This window comes from Nanorana parkeri, unplaced genomic scaffold (genome assembly GCF_000935625.1).
Source record: "Nanorana parkeri isolate BGI_ZX_2015 unplaced genomic scaffold, ASM93562v1 scaffold179, whole genome shotgun sequence".
Taxonomy (NCBI): domain Eukaryota; kingdom Metazoa; phylum Chordata; class Amphibia; order Anura; family Dicroglossidae; genus Nanorana; species Nanorana parkeri.
Genome location: NW_017306447.1, coordinates 924,843 through 948,028, shown reverse-complemented (window position 1 = coordinate 948,028; position 23,186 = coordinate 924,843). Strand labels below are relative to the sequence as shown.

General features: G+C 39.4%; 2 protein-coding genes across 2 annotated transcripts in view; both read left to right on the top strand.

The window, feature by feature from the left end:
* The window catches only part of PDGFRB (platelet derived growth factor receptor beta), a 53,277-nt gene extending 44,598 nt beyond the window's left edge, over positions 1–8,679 (top strand). Inside the window, exons 18-22 of the mRNA XM_018554956.1 lie at positions 3,179–3,290; positions 4,257–4,356; positions 5,844–5,949; positions 6,549–6,769; positions 7,845–8,679. Coding sequence (XP_018410458.1) covers positions 3,179–3,290; positions 4,257–4,356; positions 5,844–5,949; positions 6,549–6,769; positions 7,845–7,977 — 672 coding nt within the window. The 3' untranslated portion in view covers positions 7,978–8,679. The remainder of the gene's footprint in view (positions 1–3,178; positions 3,291–4,256; positions 4,357–5,843; positions 5,950–6,548; positions 6,770–7,844) is intronic.
* Positions 8,680–21,036: 12,357 nt separating this feature from the next.
* The window catches only part of CSF1R (colony stimulating factor 1 receptor), a 71,517-nt gene continuing 69,367 nt past the window's right edge, over positions 21,037–23,186 (top strand). Inside the window, exon 1 of the mRNA XM_018554945.1 lies at positions 21,037–21,150. Within this exon, the coding sequence (XP_018410447.1) occupies positions 21,102–21,150 (49 nt within the window). The 5' untranslated portion in view covers positions 21,037–21,101. The remainder of the gene's footprint in view (positions 21,151–23,186) is intronic.

Here is a 23,186-nt window from a genome sequence, read left to right as displayed (position 1 = left end):
GGGGGGGGGCGCACTCTCGACTATTCAATGCCCAAACATAAGTGAATATTCAAACACTTCGTTATCATAGCAGCAAAAATGGGGCTGCCTCAGCCCACACACTGTCAGCTTAAAGCACCCCTTATACATACAGTGGGGGAATTAACAAAGCCTTCTGGGCTATTATAATGGCACAAGTCGTGTGCACCACATTATCAAAGCAGATAGACCTGTTTCGGGTCTGTCAGCACCACCTGCGCCAGTTTCTATTTCAAAGTGAACTAGAAAATGGTGCAACTTCCCAGACTATATTCCCAGGCTATCCTTGGGGCTGATATGTCCTTCCCGGAGGGGAAGGAGAGAGCGGGGCGTCCAGCACAGCTATTTGAAAACTGTCGGCAGAAATGGACAATTGAATATAAGCATTAGAGGCTGCTGCAACGAGATTCTGGAATCCAATATTGATATTGAACACTAAGTGACGTCCAGGAAGAGAAGATAAGTAACTGCATTCCCCACGACTATAGTTGGGGTGTAGCAAAGGACTTCTTGGACTTATCCATTAGGATTTTCAGGTACAGACACCTGGGAGTGACCCTTTCATTTGCATAATTGTACCTAATACCTGTGGTTGTGTTAGAGTTAAACTCTATGCATGGATTTAGTTTTGGATACATGATTTAGTTTGAATAAGTGCACCTAACATTTTAGTTGTGTAGTAACGGTTTATACCTCACTCATCACTTATAGGAATGTGGTTATAATATTATATTTAGACTAACAGTCCGTACACAGAAATAATTTTTATATAATTTTTATATAAAATATTTTATTCGTTTTTATTCAAAACCCACGGAATTACACAGCTTCCACTAATATAGAATTATTCCATTGATTACACAGATCACAGTTCAAGGAAACATTTATTTATTCACAAGTTTATTCACAAGTTCATTCACAAGCTTATATAACAACCCATTCTCAGTAACCATTTATTCACATATCACAATCGAATGGAGGAGAAGTAGAGGTTTTTTTTTTGTTGATTACTATTATTACCTAGCGCAACATACTAGCAATTGATTTTCATGGGTTTCACCATATATTGTTGCAGCTGATATCTCTTTAGACACTTTAGATTACTCCTAGCGCAACTAGTTGTTGTTACATGATATGTCCTAACAGTCTCACTGCTTTTAAATAGCTCCTTGGAAACTTATGTAATAGAATCCCCAATGTAAGAGTATAAGAATAAAATACTGTAGTGCCCTCCTGACCCCCAAAGGCATGTGGTGAATCCCAGAGGCAGGGAAGGATGACATTTTATTCTCAGGCCTGGCTCACACCTGGGCGTTCTGAGAATGCTTTTACAATGCGCGATCAATGCACGTTTGTGGAATCTCGCACAAACATCTAAAAAGCACTTGTGTTGCCATTAATTTCGAATGGCAGGCCACACGTAGGGTTGCCACCTGTCCAGGATTCACCCGAACAGTTCGGGTTTGGAATGCTGTGTCCAGGTTTCATGGCAGCAGAAACCCGGACACAAGATGTCAGGCAGACAGGGGCAACCAAAAGGAAGATAGGGGCTACTGGCCCCCCACTGAAAATAGTCTCAACTGTGATAGTTACATATGAATCGGCGGCAATTTTTATACATGAATAAGCCGCGACTCATTCTCCCCAAAAAATGTCCACGCGCCGATTGAGTGTTCGGGTTTTGCTTGAAGAAAAGGTGGCAACCCTAGCCACACGTCAAAACTGGGAGAGAGGGTATAGGCCTACGGACATCCATGAGCAAAAATAGACTTAGGGTGAAGGGGCTACAATACATTTAAAGTCAAAACTTTTTTTTTTTTTATAGTTTTGGGTAAAGAAAGGTTCAAACAATTGTTAGTTTAGTTCTTGCTGTCTCTGTCCCATTGCGGAGATTTCCCTTTGCTTCCTGTCCCTAAAACACAACAAAAAGTGAGAGATAGGGATAAAGAGGGCAAATGTGCCCAGGGGGGGGACACAGACAGCAGTTAAATCTATAAAGGGTTCTAACCATTACCTTCTCTATCCAAAACGAAAAAAATGTTTTGGCCTGAAACTTGGAAAGTACCAGATAATGCATAATGTAATTGTTTTATAATTGCTTTCTCTGCTTCTTCCTTACCACAAACTTTGCACATAGCTTTCCTTAATTACTTAGTGCTGACTTAAAGCAGAAGTCCGGAATTACACAGAACATGAGTTACATCCTCCCCGGAATTTGGGACCATTCACGGCATCTCTAAGATGCCATGAATGGTCCCAAACTTCTGAGTGTTTACACTGCATGGCACATGCACCGTACATTGAAAACACTAAACAGAAAAGAAAAAAATTGGTACGGTAAAGAGGAAAACGTTTTTTGGCAGAAGAAACGTTGCATGTCTCTTCTGCCATAATTCTCTACTTCCCTGCATTTTTGATTTTTTAACTTTACTTCCACTTTAAAAAACATTTGTTAATGTAAAATGTATTGCTTTGTGGTATTGTACAGTAAAATTCATGTTTTACGGCATATTTCTGCAGCACACGGTAACACATGAAACAAAGTGCAGTGCATTTCAGTGCCATAAATGCTGGATGAAACCCTAATGTACTTAGCCAGTGCATCACAACACACATGCATTTCAGCCTACCACAATTCATGAATGTGGACCATCTGTGCGTTGTGGTGCACTGTGTTAAAAAAAAAAAAGCTGCAGGTAGGATAAAACCTGTGTTATGGTGTGTATGGTGTGCTGGCAACCTATTCAAAATGAATGGCTGACTTACCACGGAGCACATGTGAATGTGGGAAATAACACACAACTCACCACAAAGTGTGAATATGACCGATATACTGGAAATTAGGTGTATGCATATGGTAGAGTAACATAGTGTGATAGAATGTTTTATTATCTGAAGAGCAATGGAGAACTTAAAGTTAATCTATTATGAAAGAAACATGGTGCCTGGCAGAAGTGGAGAGATCTCAACAACAGAGTTGAGAAATTGTCAGATGTCAGCATCTACTATATCAGTCTTTTGGTGGACTGATCCTTTAAATATTACTATTACATTTGTTTTTTGGACTTTTGTTTTTCAACTGCAAACACTCCATATAAAATTGCTATAGATTTGTTTGCCTATATACAAGCAAGCTAACATTTGCTTCCCTCTAATGCAGACTTTCCTTCCTCTGAAATGGATGGCACCAGAGAGTATATTCAACAACCTGTACACAACTCTTAGTGATGTGTGGTCTTTTGGAATCCTTCTTTGGGAAATTTTCACTTTAGGTATGAATTGCTGCAGAGTGATTTTTTTAGAAATGGAAGACTGGTACTGTTAGCTGAAAGCTATTACATTTCACATAAGCATAACCTTACATACCTTTCCATCAATATGTATGAAATATGAAATTCTGCCTTAAGTAGATTTTGCTTTCGGTGAAGTGGGGTAGGATTTGTTTTCCCCAATCTTAAAACCTATTTGTAAATCTGGCAAGTAGATTTCAGTCCACCTATAGTACAGCCATGACTGCTGTTCCTCGCTCTTTTAACTGAGCTTCTTGTGTCACATTCTCTATATATTTTTTATGAGGAAAGTTGAATGACATGGCTCCAAAGGGGAGGATCATTGTAAAGACAGAGCCATTGATTGGCTGGCTTTTACCTGTCCCGTACCAAAGATTCAACTTAACTTGAATCTATAATAACAGTGCTAGTAGAGTAAGACTAGCTAAATAACTCTACTGGAGAAAATGCTGCTGCAGGCTGACATTACTGCTTGTGACATAACCAGATGCCTAGGCATTTGGTCTCAAGATGTTTGCTAAAAGGGAGAATCAGCCAATCTGAACTCAGATCCTCCCCTTTAGAAGAGAGCATGTGGCCAATGGCTAGGCTTTTGGTCCCATTGAAACAGCATTTTCTTTAAGCATTTTCTTTCAGTATTGTAAGTATCTTAGCCCTTTATTCTAACAAGACTGTTAGCATAGCTTTAGATAACAATTCAAAAAGAAGTCTGCTGCTAGCATAGAAAATATTTTAGGACCCACACATTTTTACTCAAATATGATCTACTTTTTATGGAGTGTGCCTGTATTTGTCATACAGTTGCAAAACAACACACCATTTAAAATGGTTTTCATTAACCAAAATATATTAATGATACATCACCTCTATAACATTTTATCAGAGAGGTTTAATGCATATTCTCAGTGCCTGAAAAGGTTTAAGCATTCCTTTTTACCATCTCCATAGGTGGAACACCCTACCCGGAGCTGCCTATGAATGAGCAGTTTTACAATGCTATAAAGAGAGGCTATCGGATGTCAAGACCTTCTTATGCTTCAGAGGAAATGTAAGTCAGAAAAACCTGATCAATGTCCTTTTCATACAATTACTTCCTGCTTCTAATGGTTTCTTTATTTATTAACCTGCTAGGAGATCAACTCTTACTTTCTATTCAGGTGACCATGATAGTAATTCCAAAATGTTACAGCTGTCACTAGAACTGGAATAAAGGTGAAATCTCCCAATGTGGACACCTGTTCCAGTAATAACTATTATAGTCTAGATTAACAATTACTTTGCGTAGATTCCCTCTTATTTGCTGTCATAGAGATTCTAACCTTTCCCCACTTAATACACAAATAGAAGAAATTTTTTTCCTGCAGTTCCACTTTAAGGCATTGCCCATGTGGTCCTTAGCTTGTATAAGAGTTGTGTGTACAGTAAGCTTTTGCATTCATATAGCTTTTAGCAATATACAAGCAGCTTGTTGAATCTTTAAAAAAGATTCAGATCCAGTTTGAGGATGTTAAAGTGTATGTCAAGGCAAATAAAACATATGCAGTAGATCTCTGCAGTTTCATGCACCTTACACCATGGGTTATTCCTTTAAAGACCTTGCAAGTACAGAACAATACCTGTTAATATACAAAACACTTTCAATTGTATATCAAACAGACCAAAAGTAGGCAAGAAGTTCATTAATAGGGTTTACATACACTTTAAACATAGCTCATAATGGGAGTGCTGACTGACACTTTAAACAAGTAGCTGGCAGACATAAGCATGCTATAAACAAGCTTCATGTAGTGCTGAAGCTTACTGAAAGTTGAGAGCTTCTTGTTTAAAGAGACAGTCAGCACTCCCATCAAGATCTCTGCTTACCCTCCCCATACCAGAACTGAAGTTCCTTTCAAGGGTTCAACAAAGCTACTTGAAGCTCACCAAAAGCTTTGCAAATGCTTTGTAAAAGGTTTGCTGTACACAAGCTGATACCCATGTGTACAAGGCCGAACGTGGGAGTTCACCTAATACAGATATCAAAGTATTGGTTGGACAGTGAGTAGAATTATCCACCAACTTCTAATATCTTGGCCACCTCAGCAGTGAGATGACTCCTTTATTGTACATGTCTCTTTATTGTACATGTCTCCGTTCATTACTTATTTAGGGTTTATGTGTATGGGCTTCAACTCAGAAGTGAGGCAGATGCTGAATGCTTTTAGGTGCTTCTGAGTTGCTTTGATTTGCTTTTACACTTATTAGAAAGAAAAGCTCAGATGAAAACTAAAGCCCATGTACACAAGCCTTTATCAGGGTGTCACATTCCTGGTGCTGGAATTTGCAGGGAAAATCTTGATTTCACGCCTGCATGGACACCCTCCCATATCTTTATGGCCAGAGGCTAAAGCCATTGCAAGGATTGCTTATTTGAGAAAGGGAGTCAGTAGAGTCAACCTTCCAAATGCATCTTTAACTGTAATGTTTTTTAACTGCCAGTAATCGTCTTGGCATTTTAGTTAACTTTTCTGTTTTGGTCAACTATTTGTCTTTTAGATATGAAATTATGCAGAAATGCTGGGATGAGAAATTTGAGAAAAGACCATCCTTCAATACCCTAGTGAATATGACTGGGAATCTTTTAGTTGAAGGCTACAAACAGGTATGATGTCTGTCCTAATTTACAGAAACCCTGTTTGGTACATCAGCCAGAGCAGAGTTGTGTAAAGTGACCCTATTACAACAAATAAGGCCAGGCTTGTAAAAGAAGAGGCTCTTATAGTGAGTATAGTACTATACTTACCCTTTCGCAGCCTTTGACTTGAGATGCTATAGCTTTACTACTCCATGGCCTCTGCACGTATTCATCTGGTTGAATGGTTTGAATACTTTCTCCCCATCACATGCAATGTTTCCTCCCACCGACTTCTATGTCATGTGGAGATGTATGAGCCAGCGGTAGAAACCACTCTGAGGAGCGGGTATTTACACACCTGGAAGTGTGGAATACCTGCAGCGTCCGGGGAGCACTGAAGCTGCTGCATTTAAAGACAGGGGCTGCTTAGAAGGTAAGTATAGTATCTGTTTTATTTCCTGGGTAACATATTGACCCTGTGGGGATGGGGTCACAATAGATATGGAGAAAGCAAAGAGAGCATTCCAAGCCAATTCTGAAATTTAGTTACTGATGTATAATAAATGGACACAGAAGGAGATGTCCAAATGGCATAAAGTAGAATCATTTTCTTCTGTCTTTTGCAGAGATACAAACAAGTGAATGAAGAATTTTTAAGAAGTGATCATCCTGCTGTGGTTCGTGTCAGACCCAGAATGGCGAAAATAAATAACGGTGGAGAAAGCATTACAAATATTTCATATTCAGCCGTGCAACCAAATGACAATGACTATATTATTCCTCTGCCTGATCCCAAGCCTGAAGAGTCTGATAATATGCTCAATGAGAATTCAGAGAGTCGTCCAAGGTAAGTGAACTAGTAACTATGTGTGTTCAAGAGAAAAAATTGCAGGTATAAGCATAGAAAATTAAGTATTTTAAATGCTTACTTGCAGTGTTTATCCATTTGCAATGTGACTTTAAACTTGCTAGAAAGTTGGACTTCTCCAGGAAGAGTCAATTGCCTAGTAAAGTCCCAACCTCCTTGCATAGCCCTATCCTCCTCTGGGACTGTCTAATTTATCTATATGCTGGTCCAACCCTTCTGCCCCTCCCTTTACTCCGCAGCTGCTGGGGAATACTAAAGATTGTCACTTGTGAGACCTCTCTCTGTATGGGGGAGATAAAATGAAAAAGTACTTTAAATGCACATATAGTCTTATAGAGATATTGTTTTTGAAGTGAATACCTGGTGGCTTAGTCTATTTAAGAAAGTCAAAGAAAAACTGTTTCTCCACCCACTCCACTTATACTATAACCAATGGTCAGATTGTAATATGTATGGTGAGTTTTACAAGGGAACCTGACCCCAATAACTATGTCTCTTTCTCTGCAACGGTGACCCTCAAAGGGTCGATCCACCCACAAGTATTAAAGAATTTTTAAGATTTAACTCCAGAGTTTAGTGTCACTTTAAGTTTAGTTATTGATGAATGCCGATGGAATGGGTCAGCTACTGGCTTTATATGTGTCTTCGATTCTGCAACAGTGAGATCTTCCTGCAATAATTCTGAAATCTGTTTCTGCCCACCTGGGAGTTTTGGCTCTTCATGCCCACCTTTGTGTGTTTCAGCTCCTCCTGTAACATTCTTCATGATATAAAATAAAGAAAAATCCAACAGGGAGAGTGGACACTGCAGGTGCAGTGCAAGAACTAAAGAGCAGATATCTCACCACTAGAGTTCCATAGCAATGAGATTGAAATAAGTAATGGGTGGTCTAACCTTTTAATTTTATGACGAGAAGTCTCCCTAGATTCTTGATAAAAGTGCATAAATTGTAACACATGATCATTTTTGGTTTTGAAGAGCAAATATATCTTTGCATTGACATGTTTGTGAGCATTTAAAACTATTGTTCTTTCTTTTCAATTTATCACACAGTTCTACTCTGCAAGAAGGGAATACATCATCTACAATCTCCTGCGACAGTCCTCTGAGACAGCCAGAACAAGATGTGGAGAGTGATCTTCAGCAAGCTGAGCAACCTCATGAGGAAGAGGAAAGTTTCCTGTAGCAAATTAAAAATAACAAGACTTGGCAATGACCATCAGCTGCAATTAAGTTTTTATGCATCAAGGTACAAGAAAATGTTATCTTCTGATTATTCCAACTTTTCACCACAAAGATGACCAGGTCCATCACCTGGAGTTGATGACCAAAGAAATGAACAAACTCTACAATCTTAGCACACTTTACTGGCCCACTTTAATCTTTAAGGATGTTAACTCCAACTATATAGCCTTTTTTAAAGGTATTGTGGTCAAACCATTGGATGGCAAAGCCACAGATGCCAAATCAGTATTACAAACGTTGATCTTACTTTCCAAGTGTAACACTATAAAGAAATGTGCAATATAACAGATTATTTTGAGCATTTATTTTAATGAAGCATTGAATGGCATGTTACTGAAAACATCACCTTAAGGAGAAACTGTCAGAAGCATAAAGTACAGATATCTGGCAAGCATAAGTGGCCATGTGCATCATTCCACCACTTATTTCTTTCTGCTGATTTCACTGCCAAGATGACTAATGCACTTCTAGAATTGAAGGAACTGGTGACATCTCTAACTATGATTGATGGAAGCACAAGGAACATCATTCTCTAACTTCCCAACTGTCCCAGAAGGAATGTGACTTGGTTCAATGGATGTAGTTTAATAAAATATGGCCAGTTTGGAGCTGTAGTAGGACATAGGAAACATGTCCACATTATCTTGCTAGTACATGGGAAAGTACAGTATTTATTTATGATTGCATAATCCATACTACCTGCAAATTATAGCACATCTTAGCTTTGTAAAGATTCTATCATGGTCCGAAAAAATACATTGTGGCCAGAAAAGGTCTCCTCTGACTTTTGAGGCCAACAGATAGACTTGGATATTGAATGGCAGGGAAGAAAGTAGGGATTAAATGAGGATACTGCATTACTGCGTGCAGTTCTCATATGACAACTTCTGTTTTCCGGACATGAAATAGGCTCTAGCTTCTGGGCTAGAAACTCATACCTATTAAATTTGGATGCACCACAGAGTCAAATCTAGGCTTCCTACAGCTATAAAAGGGAAGTGGCTGTTAGAGCAATCTGCCTGTCCAGCAGTATCCTTCTGAACAGAATAGTCAGTGAATCTGCAACTCCTTCAATCTCAGAAACTGAAAATGCAGCTTTGTACACAGCTCTATATGTACTGAAAAAATCCTTCGGAATATAATGTTATGTTGACGGCTGGACCGTCAGCCAAAAAAAATAAAAAATGAAAAGATAAGAAGAAAAAATATTGCAGATTATTTCAGGGAAGGCAACACGCTTTACCCAGTAACAAATCTAAATAGGCCTTAGGTCTGTCTGTGACTGACTTCTTGGCCTAATGTTTAACTCGTAGCACGTAGCACTCGTACTTCTATATATTTTTTGCAAACAACTCAGCCATGAAAGAATATTTGCATGTCCATTTTTATTCACTTTATTATTACTACAAATATATGGAACATTTGTGACGCCATCTATATTCACATTTATCTACTAACTTGCAATTTCAATCATATATTAATCAGTTTAAAAAAACAGAATCCATATATATAATGTGGACATAATATTTTTAGTTAAAAAAAATGTACCTGAAGGGTAGCTTAAAGTGTATTTCCACTTTCGCAACCAAATTGGGATAACAAATATTTTTAAAAAATGCTTCTTGCAGTTTAAATTGCTTTCACTCGGGTTAGGGTTTCTTGGCTTCTTAGGGGTTAAAATTTCTACTCGCTTCTCCTTTTTTGTAATGTTAGGCGGGGCTGTGAGAGGTTTGCATTGTATGTTAATGAAGTTAATGAGAGAAACACAGTCCTCAAATTTCAGTCCTAAATCCTTCTATCAGGACAGATCCCTGTGAAGGTGCTCAGAAAAACCTGGAATCAGACATGATGCCTGCTGCAATAAAATATCTAAAAGAGAAGAATTTTGTTTTAATAATTTTTCGTTACGTTGGATGAATGGGAACACGTAACAAACATATAGAAGGGTTTTCTCAAATTTGACTGCAAAAGTGGAAATACACCTTAAAGATGAACTCCAGGTAGATAGCAAAAAGCAATAATAGATAGTTATGTATTCATTAAAAATGAATTTGATGTATTTTTAAATGCAACTAGTGATAATAACTGAATTTACTTGGTATCATTCTCTTGTAATACTCTGAACAACAGTAATCAGAATAGGAGAGGGAGGGACAGCACCAGGGCCCAATCAGGTTCTTCTACATGAACATGTGCTGACAAGGAACATGCAGACAGGAGGAGAGAGTACAGGGATGACCTCATCAGTCTGCTGCTGCATTTTTACTGATCAATCACAGACTGGTGGCAAGGAGGTGATCAAGCTGTATTGTTCTAACTACAATGGAGAAAAATCAGGTCACCAGCTCAGCAGAGATGTCTTGCTCAAAACTGTATGAATAAAAAAATCCTTTGCTAGCTTCCTATATGTGTTTCCGCATACTATTATCTGTTTAGCTGGAGTTCATCTTAAGAAACAGCATGTCTGTCAAATTGATGAATATGCATAACAGGAATTTATATCAAAATACAAAGTTGGAACTCATCCTTAGAAATGTTTTATTACCTGCCTTCAAAGTACCCTACTCTTACTCTCAGCTTGCACTCTCTGCAAGCCTGATTTTAGATTTCATCTGACATGTGGCGTCTCATTACTAAGAAATAATTTAGGCTATTTAACTAAAGTAAAACTCCGGCCAAAAGTATATCTGTAAAAATAAATCACGGTTACTGGAGGTTTTGCCAGTCATCCCACTAGCTTTCTCATTTCAGAAATAATTAAATTGAGAAAGCTAGTCCGATGACCAGCGAAACATCTTCAAGAAAAATACAGCAAGTCCAGTTGCCTTGATTTATATTTTACAGATATACAATGGCCTGGATGAATGAGAACCTTTCCAGACTCCAGCCAAAAGTTTTTTTTAATTATTTTCAAGCAAATGGGGTAGGTTGTACTATGTTAGATTTTTTGGCTGTCTGTATCCCATTAAGGAGACTTCACCCCACTTCCTGTTAAATAGACAGAACAAGAAGCGAGAGGAAATCTCCCCAAAGTGAAATCCCATATCGACAGGTGTCACCGGAACATTTGTTCTCATTCCAAGACATCACCTCTGCTCTTCTTCCATTGATAACTACAGAATCTTTGATTTCCCTGATTTTCTTTCGGTTGTCACCAGGACAAAAAGTGGGGGTGAATTTCCCCAATGGGGACACAGACATCGATACAAACCTAACAGAGGTTCTAAACCTTCCCCACTCCATCCAAAACTAAAAAAAAGTGTCCATGGTTCTATTTTATCTACTTGTACAATGATTTCATAAGGTGGGAAAACACAAGTGAGGGGGTTACATGTATTGTCTATTCAAATTACAGATATGCAATGTAATGCCATTGCTGACCGTCTCTCTGCAATAACGTTACAATATGTATTATGTTCTTTAATCATCTTTTGTTTGGTACGTTATTTCTGCACAGAACTTTCCACTGAGTCAGAATTCCACTTCACAATAACTTCCCATAAATAGAGACACTATGTAAAGAGACAGACGGCTCTTATGTCAATTTTATATAAGGTTGACTTCACCTCTCCATGTACAGGTGTGAAATCTCTTATCTGAAATCTTTGCTGCAATCAAGCTTTGTCCAATAAAAGGGCATTTTTGCTATCTGAAGTGCAATTTCTAGAAAAGAATGAAGGAAATGAAACTGTAATCAATGCTTATTTGTAACCAATCAGATGCAACGTGTCATTTTGTAAGAGCTGCTCTAAAATGAAATGAAAAATGCCTGGCCTCTGTCCCTATTCAGTTCTATTTTGGATCACAGGAGGACATTTACTAATGTCCCCCTGTGACCCAAACTCAGCATATATCGGGCAACTGCCAAAGCCAGCTGTGCCCGCCCCCTCCTCTGTCTGTCCAATGAGCGCTGGAGGAACAGAGAAGGGAGGGGGGAATCCCTGCAGGGAGCGGTGACTGGCAGTCACTGCTGTCTGCAGGTAGAAGACTGTTCTTGATCTATAGAGTCGGTGTGTGGCTGCTGTAGTGTGTCCAAATGTTGGGAAGAGTACATTTTACTCTCCCAATACTTCTCCTTTAAAAGCTAAGTTTACCTTTCAGACCATGTTTCATATTACACTCATATTCAGGGTGTAACATGAAACATGGTCACATCCAAACCCCCCCACCCTCATCGTGTTCCATTCTACCCACTTGCTGGGTGTCATCATCCCATAGGCTGCTGTTGATTTTTGAAAATGGCACAGCTGTGCATGGATAAAAGTCCCATCAGCCTTCCGCAGCTGGAACACAAGTGTGGTGACGCTTGTAGTCATTCATTCATTCATTCTTCCTCCAACGGTCCACTGATCACAATTGCAATGCTTTACTGGATCCAATGCAAAAATATAATAAATGCACATTTTTTCCTTTATGAATATGTGTCCATTTATTATTATACAGAATTTATATGGCGCCAACAGTTTGCTCAGCGCTTTACAACATAGGAAAGACATTACAATTACAATACAATTCAAGACAAGATGGGAAGGAGGGCCCCGCCTGTGAAGGCTTACATTCTAAAAGGGTGGACTTTTCCTTTAAGAATCACAGCAATCAGACTGCCATGGCAAAACAGATAATGGAATAAAAAGGAAGATTTATGTTAGGTCACTTATAGTGTGATAGGTAAAATGGCTTGCTATGTGATCTATGCCATGGCAGGGGGCAGGACCAACGATTAAATAAGGAATGTAGAACACATTTTTTTTTATTGTAACACTGTAAAATGTGTACTATAGTTCTTTCTTTTGGCCTAAACTTTATTTTAGAAATTGCCTCAACTAGATTTTTTCATCTTTAAAAATACTGTAATCTGATTGGTTGCTGAGCTTAGCTTAGAGATGAAGGAGACCAGCTATAATAAGAGAACATGTTTGTATGTTTGGCCTCTTTAATCATCAGCAATTTTTTTTTGGACAACGGGTTTCTAGATAACAGATCTCATGGCTGTACTAGTTTTCATGGGTACCATGTTACAGTAGAATTTTATATGTTCATGTTATTATTCTGAATTGTACATAAAATGTGATTATATTTGCTAAAAGACAATATATTACTATTTTGAAGTACATACACTCTCAATAAAGGCCTTTTGTATTACTATGTCATTCATTACAGTGCTATTGGACCAGTATCATCTTATAGATGCTAATTAAAGCAAACCTGTCATGTATAAAGTGCTAGTGCTTAGTACCTGCAACAGCCTTGCTGTTAAACAAAAAACTATGGGGAAAAAATTCTTAACCCTTGCAGTGGGTAATTTGTGTCTAGGTTAAAAAAAAAGTTATATTTGCCCGAACCTCGGATATGGTCAGCTCTGATAGCGCTCCCTCCTGCCTGTCTCCTCCTCCGTTGCTAATGCTATGTCCCTCAGCATCCTCGAATACTATATACTGGATGTAGTGTCTCAGGAACCGCTGCAGCAGAGGAGAGCGAAGCAGAAAAGATCAGCCTAAGAGCCGGCCTGCTCCCAGGATTAGGTGAGTACAGTGGCGTCACAAAGGGGGTGCGGGGGGTGTGGCACACACCCGGGTGACACCATTGGAGGGGTGACAGCAAAATTACTGACAGTCATTTTGCTGTCACCCCCTCTGAAAAGTCGGGCACACGGTCAAGGGCCGAGAGCCGGACAGAAGCGAGTGAGAGAGGAGGGGACCCGGCGGGATACCTCATCCCGCCGGGTGATGGACCCCTCCTCTCTCTGCTGGCGTCCACTACCAAGATGGCCGCCGGCAGGTAACAGCGGTACCGCGCGTGATGTCATCACGCACGTGCACGATGATGTCACACGCGTACGCGATGAAGTCACTGCGGGGTGTCACCCGGTACCCGCACCGGGTGTCACCCCGGGGTGAGTTTAACTTCCCCAGAGTTCTGCCTAAAAGCCAGTCTGGGGCAGTAAAACTTCAGCAGAACCTGCTGATGTAGTAGCATGCCCACTACCTCCCGCATCCCACACATTCCTACCCATGATGGGCTGTCTCACCAGCCAAAAGTTTTATTTCTCTGTTTAATTTTTTATTTTTTGAGAGTTACTTTAAATATGGCTTTTATAAAATAAAGACTGTTTTGTTACTGTGTACCTTATATGTTTCATTACAGCTTGCTACAAGTTAAGAAAGTTAAAGTTAAGTTAAAATTAAAAATGGGAACCAAAACAGTGAACAGTATATGTGGTAATATTTTACGTACACAAACCACTATTGCTCAATACTTCTAGCACGCAAAAGTGTTATGCAATCATTTCTGGTAGAGGTTACTCAGGTAAATTTGGTATAAACAATAAAAATTCCAAACCAGACTCCAAGACTTCAAGCGTCAATCCACCCAATTATTTTAGTTTTAAAGTAGTCAGGGATTCTATTGGTGAGGTGTGTGTACTTGAGTTCCCAGGTCTGCTGTGTGGGACCTGGAAAAGGCAAAGTTGGGTGGGAATACCCAAAACTCCCAGATGGACAGGAACAATGGATTCAGGAATTATGGCAGGAAAAAATTAACTGTCTCTTTATCCTCCAGTGGTAGGGGATCCACTACTGAGGATAAAACATCAGTGCCCTTTTCTACAGCATTATGATGTGAGAGATGGGCAACGTGATGAAGCACCTCCAGAAGTGTCTATGACACCTTGGGCCCACAGAAAGTGGGTTAATGGCAAATAAATAAATACACCCTTAAATTAGGCATCTTTTTAATTCTGATCATAATAAGGAAAACATAAAAATATACCAAGTAGGATTAGAGAACGGTGCAGCAAATTCTTCTCCTATCGCCTCCCCCACCTCTGTTGTCTGTTCTTAACAGATTAGATAAATTGCAGCACTAGATCAGCTTTGTTGTAACATTTGTGTGAGATTTTGACTTTTGTGAACAAAGGAAACACTGTCTTCTGTGATTCTACTTTGTTTCTTATTTTAAAACGTGCTGTTCAAAACTTGAAAAGTTTATGGACACTTTGCTAGAAAGGAATATTTGAAAATGTAGTTAAAAAATGTTTTTAACTTAATCCAGAAACTAATCCAGTTTTTGTTAATTTTAGTTAAGAGGGATGTAAAGAAATGTTGTACATTCTTTTTATGGTCATGGAAAAAAATATATATTTTTTCTTTTGTAGCTCAGGGTGCATTTTATATTCTGTAAATTATGGATCCCAGTTACTAATCTCATATTGGACAAGTCAGTCTGCAGTATCAATCAGACAGAAGAGGTACACGGCAGAGAGGCATTGCTTTGATGTCTCATTTTTGGCCCATAGTGCTATTGGAATTCTTAGTATTGTTAAATGTTTATTTTTAAAATAAAGAATGAATATATGTATAACAACAACAAAAATACAGGTATGCAAAAAGTCAAAACAATTATAAAGTAAAAGAAATTAATAAAATTGGATAAAAACCATTCTAGTTTCCTGTTAGACCAGTAAACCACAACACATTGTGCTTGGTTGCTATGGGTTAAATCAGCTCAATGATTTATAGCTCATACAGACAGCTTTTTAATAAATGTTAAAATGTGAGTATGTGATAAGGGTTAAAGGTTTCTTTATTCATTTATGACCAAAGTTATAATACACGTTATATTCTTATCACTCAAGCATCTCTTTTGCTAAGTGAAAGTACAATGATATTTAGTGAAATGTATTTAAGGCTACATGTACACCAGAACATAGTGTGCTATAATGCACACGTTGTCATGTGCTGAAGCACACTGCGTTAAATAGCCTATTAAAAATGAATGGGTCTGAAACACAAAACGTATCTGTGGCAGTAAATTGAGAGTAGGTATGACATGGAGGTAGTCTCTTCCTCCTTAAGGCCCCGTTCACATTGAGCGATTTATCGCGCGGTAATTCCCGCGATATCGTGGCTATTTACCGCGCGATATCGCTCTTCAATGCATCTCAATGGGGCAAAGGGTCCTGCTGTCGCGGGTCGTGTGTCGCTACAGCAGGACCCTTTTTGGAGCGTATTTTGCCGCGATTCTCGCTTGCTCAATGCAAGCATTTGCGCGATATCGCGCAACAAATCGCGCAACAAACGCGCGATTTGCGAATCGCGCAGTGTGAATGGGGCCTAAGAGTGTAGGGACAAATCAGAAGCTTTTAGTACACTCCGCACATCTTTAGGCCCCGTTCCCACTGCGCGATATGCAAATCGCGCGTTTGTCGCGCGATTTGCATATTGCGCGATATCGCATTCAAGCTTGCATTGAGCAAGCTTGAATCGTGGCTAAATCCGCTGCAAAAAGGGTCCTGCTGTGGCGACACACGACCCGCGACAGCAGGACCCTTTGCCCCATTGAAATGCATTGAAACGCGATATCGCGCGGTAATTTGCCGCGATATCGCGGGAATTACCACGCGATAAATCGCTCAATGTGAACGGGGCTTTACCCTGAAGTTTACAATTATTTACTCAAGTGGTACTCCACATACCCGAAACCTCCAGATGGTCTGAGACCCCACCCCTATTACAATATGTATTACAAAAACCACATTAAAGTGTGAGTGGGGTTTTATAGGAGGCGTCAGACTCTGATTTAAGAAAAAGTACAAAATGTATTCACAATCTCATTAAATCTCATTAAAACAGACAGATCAATTTAATCCTAGAGTGACCATATCCATATTGTATGTGTCAAAATGTGATTAGGACATATCACTGAGACTCAGCCCATATATGTCCTGCATATATACTCCTATCATATAAGTTAACTAACGATGTGATGCACTACAAATTATGTTTATGTGATGAAAAATATTATCATCTATAATAGATTCTTCCCTTCTATTCACTGAGGAAGCTTACCAGTGAAAACGCGTTGGAAATCCATGAATTATTGCCACAATGAATCAAGACAAATGGGATAAGATTATGAATATCTGTTTACATGTTTATGATTAATATATGAATAGTATAAACATTGCACAAATTGTATTAATGTGGCAGTGAGGCAGAATTGAGACAAATACCTTATATGTATGATTTTAATTGAATCTATGGACTGTTTAAATGAAATTGTGAGTAAATATTTTACTTTTTCTTAAATCAGAGTCTGTCGCCTCCTAAAAAACTCCACTGACACTTTAATGTGGTTTTTATAATACACCCTGAAGTTTACAGAATCACCATAACCTGAGCAGTCATCATGATTCTGTTTTGTAGCCATTGAGCCATTGTGGTACTTAATCTCTGGATTCTGAGAAATAATGGAATGTGTAAAGTTGAACGCTGAACTCTAGGTGGATATATAGACACAGATTAATGTTGTTCTTAATCATTATTACATCATTAAATGTATTCTTTGAATGCAACAATTTTAGGTACCTGAATTTGACCTGGTATCAGCCTCTAGCAGTATCTGTATAGCAAGGCTGTAGTCTTAGAAGAAGAAGCAGCACGAGGAGCCAATCAGTTCTTAGGTAGAGAGAGCAGAGTAAAGCTAGCTCTACACCAGTGGAACTCCCTTAGAAAAATGTTTTTCTCGGAGCGTTCGTTCAATTTTGTTATAGTTAATGGGATCAAGTCAGCAACCGATTTCAAACAAAATCGTCCGAAAGGAGCAGGACGGCAATTTTTTCTCAAACCAACATTCTAACAGTGAATGTTTTTTTTGTTTGGGAAAAAAAAAATCAAATGTTAAAAACAAACGAAATTTCAAACAAGGTTCGTCAAGTCTCTGATAGCATTATCGAATGTTCTGAGGAGATTTATTGTACAAACGCCTGTATGAAATTCTAACATTAAAAGAAGCTTAAAAGAAAGATGAGCTCATCACTCTGCTGCTTTTTTCACTGAGTTGGGTTTTGTCAGAATTCTTCATTCCATCAAACCTAGCACAGATGAAGACAGTTCAGGTATGTTGGTCACATGCACAGCAATTGTAACCACATTCTATCACCTTTCGCGTGTAAAAAAGATCAGGTAGATCAAGGATGTCTATTATTAAGATTTTATACTGTATACTCATATCTATATGGCATGGACATTTTCCAGAGTGCATTGATCTGTTGGATAATATTTGCAATTTAAAATGACAGTGTGCATGGTCAGCAGCTTGTGTCTAATCAAAAGGTGACAAGGCTTTTAAGCATGTAAAGTTTATATCATCTCCAGTATTTTAACATTGCTAATTTGGCTGTCCTTCCTCCTTCACCAAACAGCTAATTGACTGACAGTGACCACTCTCTGCAGGGAGATGATCGGGAAGTGAGCGGATCAGCGGTATGTTTTCACTCACTTCCCAATCAATAGAGCCGGCGTGTGACAGTTTCAATGTCACACTTCGGCAGGCAGGCACCTGGAAAACCGGAGGACCGTAAGTTGAGAGCTCCCGTGGCGATGGCATGTGAGTATTCCTGCATAGTATATGCTCAGGCAGTAATTTTCCTCTGCTTACCAACAGGCTCATTGCTGCATAACCTTCACTTGTATTTTACGTGTTATTGCTTCTAAGTGCCAATATCTATTCCCCCTATGCAACACAAAAAATTTCTGTATTACCTTACTTTTACCTGTATTTACTTCTACTATATAAGAACAACATTTTCTATGACTTCTATTTGCCTGTATTGATTTCCCGCCATATGCAGTTTTCTACCTCTTCTATGTATGTACCTGTATTTATATATAGATCAGTGTATATAGAGACCACTGAGTATATAGAGATCAGTGTATATAGAGAGATCAGTGTGTATATAGAGATCAGTGTATATATAGAGATCAGTGTGTATAGAGAGATCAGTGTATATAGAGAGACCAGTGTATATAGAGAGATCAGTGTGTATATAGAGAGATCAGTGTGTATATAGAGATCAGTGTATATAGAGAGACCAGTGTGTATATAGAGATCAGTGTATATAGAGAGATCAGTGTGTATATAGAGAGATCAGTGTATATTAGACATGTGCACTGCCAAAACATTTGTTTAGTTTCGTTTCGTTTTAAATTCGGATTTGTGTTATTTCGTTTTTCAGGATGCGGATGTGAAAGTCAATTCGGATTCGGAATTCGGACGAAATTTGGTAGCGTTAGTACGAACGTTCGTTCCGTTTTCTGTTCTTATTCGTTTCTTATTCGTTTCGTTCGTTTGCAGCAAAAGTGACATTTGAGGGGGGGAAAATATTTTTCTCCTTCTCTAATGTCACTTTGCTCCAACGAACGAAACGAATAAGAAACGAATAAGAAACGAATAAGAACAGAAAACGAAACGAACGTTCGTACTAACGCTACCGAATTTCGGAAATGGAAATTCGGATTCGTTTGCATTCGTTATGTCTGTAATTCGGAATTCGGATGCATCCGAATGTCCGAATTTCCGAAAATCCGTCCGAATTTCGATTCGGAACGAAACGAATCGCACATGTCTAGTGTATATAGAGAGATCAGTGTGTATGTAGAGAGATCAGTGTGTATATAGAGATCAGTGTATATAGAGAGATCAGTGTGCATATAGAGATCAGTGTATATAAAGAGATCATTGAGTATATAGAGACCACTAAGTATATAGAGACCACTGTGTGCTATACTCCTCACGGTGTATATAGAGAGTCAGGGGCGGACCTATTGCCAGTGCAGCCTGTGCAATGGGCTTCTCTGGGTGGGTGGGGGATAACGGGCTTCTGGGGGACCCGAGAAAAAATCTTGCACCAGGTCCCTTTGTTCCTTAGGTCCACCACTGGGGCTGAGCGTAATTCACTCACTCACATAGTTCTCATTTAATCCAAACTGTGCAGATCTTTACAACAGCAAACATAGGATAGGTCAAAAGATAATGGTGTGATCCATCAGCAAAGGACATGTGGCTGAGATGCAGACTGCAGCATAGTGAAGAAGGGAGGAGTTATCTACACAGACTAAAACCTAAACTATGGGGAGGGGTGGAAATAAATACCAGAGACAGCTAAAACACAAATAATCATAAAGGAGAACTATGAGGCGAGTGCTTTTCACTCACCTCATAGTTCTTGCCGACCTGTGATTCTGGCGTTCATCCTGGCGTTCGCTCACCTCTCGATCCTGTCACGGCTCTCTGCCGTGACAGGGGAGGGGCTGGATTCTCCCCTTCCCGCTCTGATCCACCAGCGCTGACTGGCGGAACGGACGGGGGAGGGGGCAGGTACAGCTGGCTCTGCCTCTAGATAGGCAGAGCCAGCTGTCAGTCACGCAGCTGGGTGGATCCCGGCACAATTGTCGGGATCCGCTTCAGCTGCGGCGTCTCAATTTACCGCAAGCTACAGCTTGCGGTATAATGAGCCTAGGGTGACGGGAGGACGCTAGTTTGTGTCCTCCCGTTACCCTTCGGAGAACTATGGGGAAAAGCCTTAACCCCATAGTTCTCCTTTAAAGGCATATCACAAAGCATCTAGAACATGACACCAACTACAACAACACTCTTTGTTGTGCTCTTTGAGGATCTTCAAGAATAAAAAACTAAAAAAGCAATTTAAAAAGTACAATAAATGCACCCTGAAAGGTCGGGGATGGCTTACTTTAAAGCTTGCTAAGAATATAACCATAGTATGGGCACAGGTGCGCTTTAAGTAATGTTTGCAGGCTTTGTCCCTTCTGCAGCCTGTGACTGGACAATGAAAGGAGAAGCATCACACTGATTAGTTCATTTCTCTGTCACTCTGCTCTCCCCTACAATTAGCATGTCCCTTGTTAGCATATGAGTACTGCAGCACAACTGATTGGCTACTTGTGCTGATTCTCCCCTATTCAGACCAGGTACTTACACTGATTGCTTAAAAACTAGATTTAATTATGTATTATTAAACACTGAGCTACAATAATGTGTCTTTTACATGTGCTTGGAGTTCAGCTTTAAGAAATTGACATTATTTTGGGCTAGAAGACTCCACATCTGTGGTGAGCTAAAAAACAGAAGTTCCCAGTTAAAAGAGATGTACCAGAAATGCAGCTCTCAGAACACCAAGGTCTGGCAGGAAGGAGCTGCACGATTTAGTTCATCTCTTATCGGACTACACAGGATAAGCACTGCTGACCTGTAGGAGTGAGTGGCACAATGGGCACAGCGGTACTGGCCCTGCTCGTCTTAGCAAGCCTCAGAGATGGTGAGTTCCTGACTTCAAAGATGCTAAACAGCCCTTATTATATTACCTGTTTGAAATCTAGTATGCTACATGTTTTAGGTTAAAGAGGCCAACAAACTTGGGTTAATGGTCAGACATTTACTAACTGATCTTTGTATGATTGTTTTACAAATGACAATGTCTCAAGTTGCTTGAAATTCAATACAGGGTTATAATGAATAAGGATAGATGGTACATGGGTACCACCTCAACATAGATATGTTACTGCGGAGGGGTCTTGAGGAATCAGAGCATCAGAAAATAGCTTGGAGGTGGTGTCCACATGTGTATGATTGTTAAGGCTAAGGTTAAAGTGGTGTGAGGGGAGGGAATGGTGATGGGATAGAGGATCAACAGGTAAAAGGGGGAGCGGTATCTCCACCCATCGCACCTTCAGGGTGACCAGGGCATAGGAGAAGAAATGGTCTCTCCAATCTGTTTATTTTTGAGAAGCTGCACTGAAAAGTGTTTTTGATGCTGAGTCCTGGATGTGTTTAGATCCTTCACTTTTTTTGTATGCTCACTGAATGGCCGAGGTTTTTAATTGTACGTTAAAGGTTTGCCGCTAAAACTGCTTATCTGCTGCACTATATAACTTAAGGAGTATTATGTATGTTCTACATTGTTTGCTATTTTACTAGCCCCTGGTGGTAAATTATTTATGGCAGGAAACAGAAAAAAGCTCTGCGCTCTCAAAAATAATAAGAAAACAGGCGGAGAGTACCTGTATAAGACTAGAAGCAAAATAAAACAACGAGAGTGCATTCACCTGGATAAGGAGTTGTGTATAGTAAAGAGACCAGCTGTCTCTATGTAATGGAAATCTACTTACATGATGCTCGTGGGGACTAAGCTACTTTAATCACAGCCGGGTACTACCAGAATAATTGAAGCTTTTTCCTGTGACAAAAATAAAGAATGTCCATCAGGACAACAATATAATGACATGACTTTCTTTATCGATCTCTGATACCACAGAATTGATATTCGTGTCCCAAAGAGTGGACCTTTCTCCGGCCACTTCTTGGGACTTTCTGCATACTTGACAAATGTATACATCATGGCAATCTTTCACCGGGGTTGGGCTGCAGTAACACTTGGCTTGATGTTTTCACTTGTTTATCTTTTTCTTTGACTGTGCTTGCCTAAGGTCTGTGGTGTCGCAATTGTCTAAATCCAGAGCAGACCATGCAACGTTTATAGGGCCCACAGCTGTCTGCTTGCACAGTGATTTATGCAAGTAGCAATATCCTGTTTTGATAAAGGAATGTACATATAGTTTGGTAAACTCAAAGTAATTTTATGAAACCAATTTGTTTTCTGTATCACTAGAGAAATTGCATATGAGGTGGAGATTAGGGAGATGTGGCCCCTCAATTATTTTGTTTTGGGGCCCCCTCACACAGCCTGTCCACGGACATCGCAATAAGTGTCTAATGCTACTAGGATGGCATGTATCATACAAAGGTAATTTAACATCAATGTGTCTGTTAATGTTGGATTCATATGAGCAGATAATTTTCCCTTTCCACCAAAAGATAAGAGTGCTGCCTATGATGGTGGATGTATATTCCAAAACAAGCCCAAACTATTCTCCTTCCAAATTGTTCTTTGGAGTATTAATTATTCCCTTAGTTTATAGCAATGTCTTTTGAATCTTCTACTTTGTGAGATCTGGAAGACATTGTTTTAGATGTTGTGCATTGATTGCCATAATTGACCAGATTTAAAGGGTTGACAGATGCCTATGAAAATCTGCGAGTGGGTCGGATCTTTCATCCTCCTGTGTACATATGCTGGTTTTACTGGTTGGGTAAAAATCTTGACCTATCCCAGCAAACCAACGAAGGACATGCCGATATCTCTACACCTATTGTTTTGCTATCAATATTACTAGATGTTTTATCAGACACAAACATCCCATGTATATTTTCCAAATCGACATCAGGCAATAATTTAGTCCTTTCAAAATGAAGAATATTTTTGTTCCCATGGTTTTCTAGGCTGTATGCAAATCG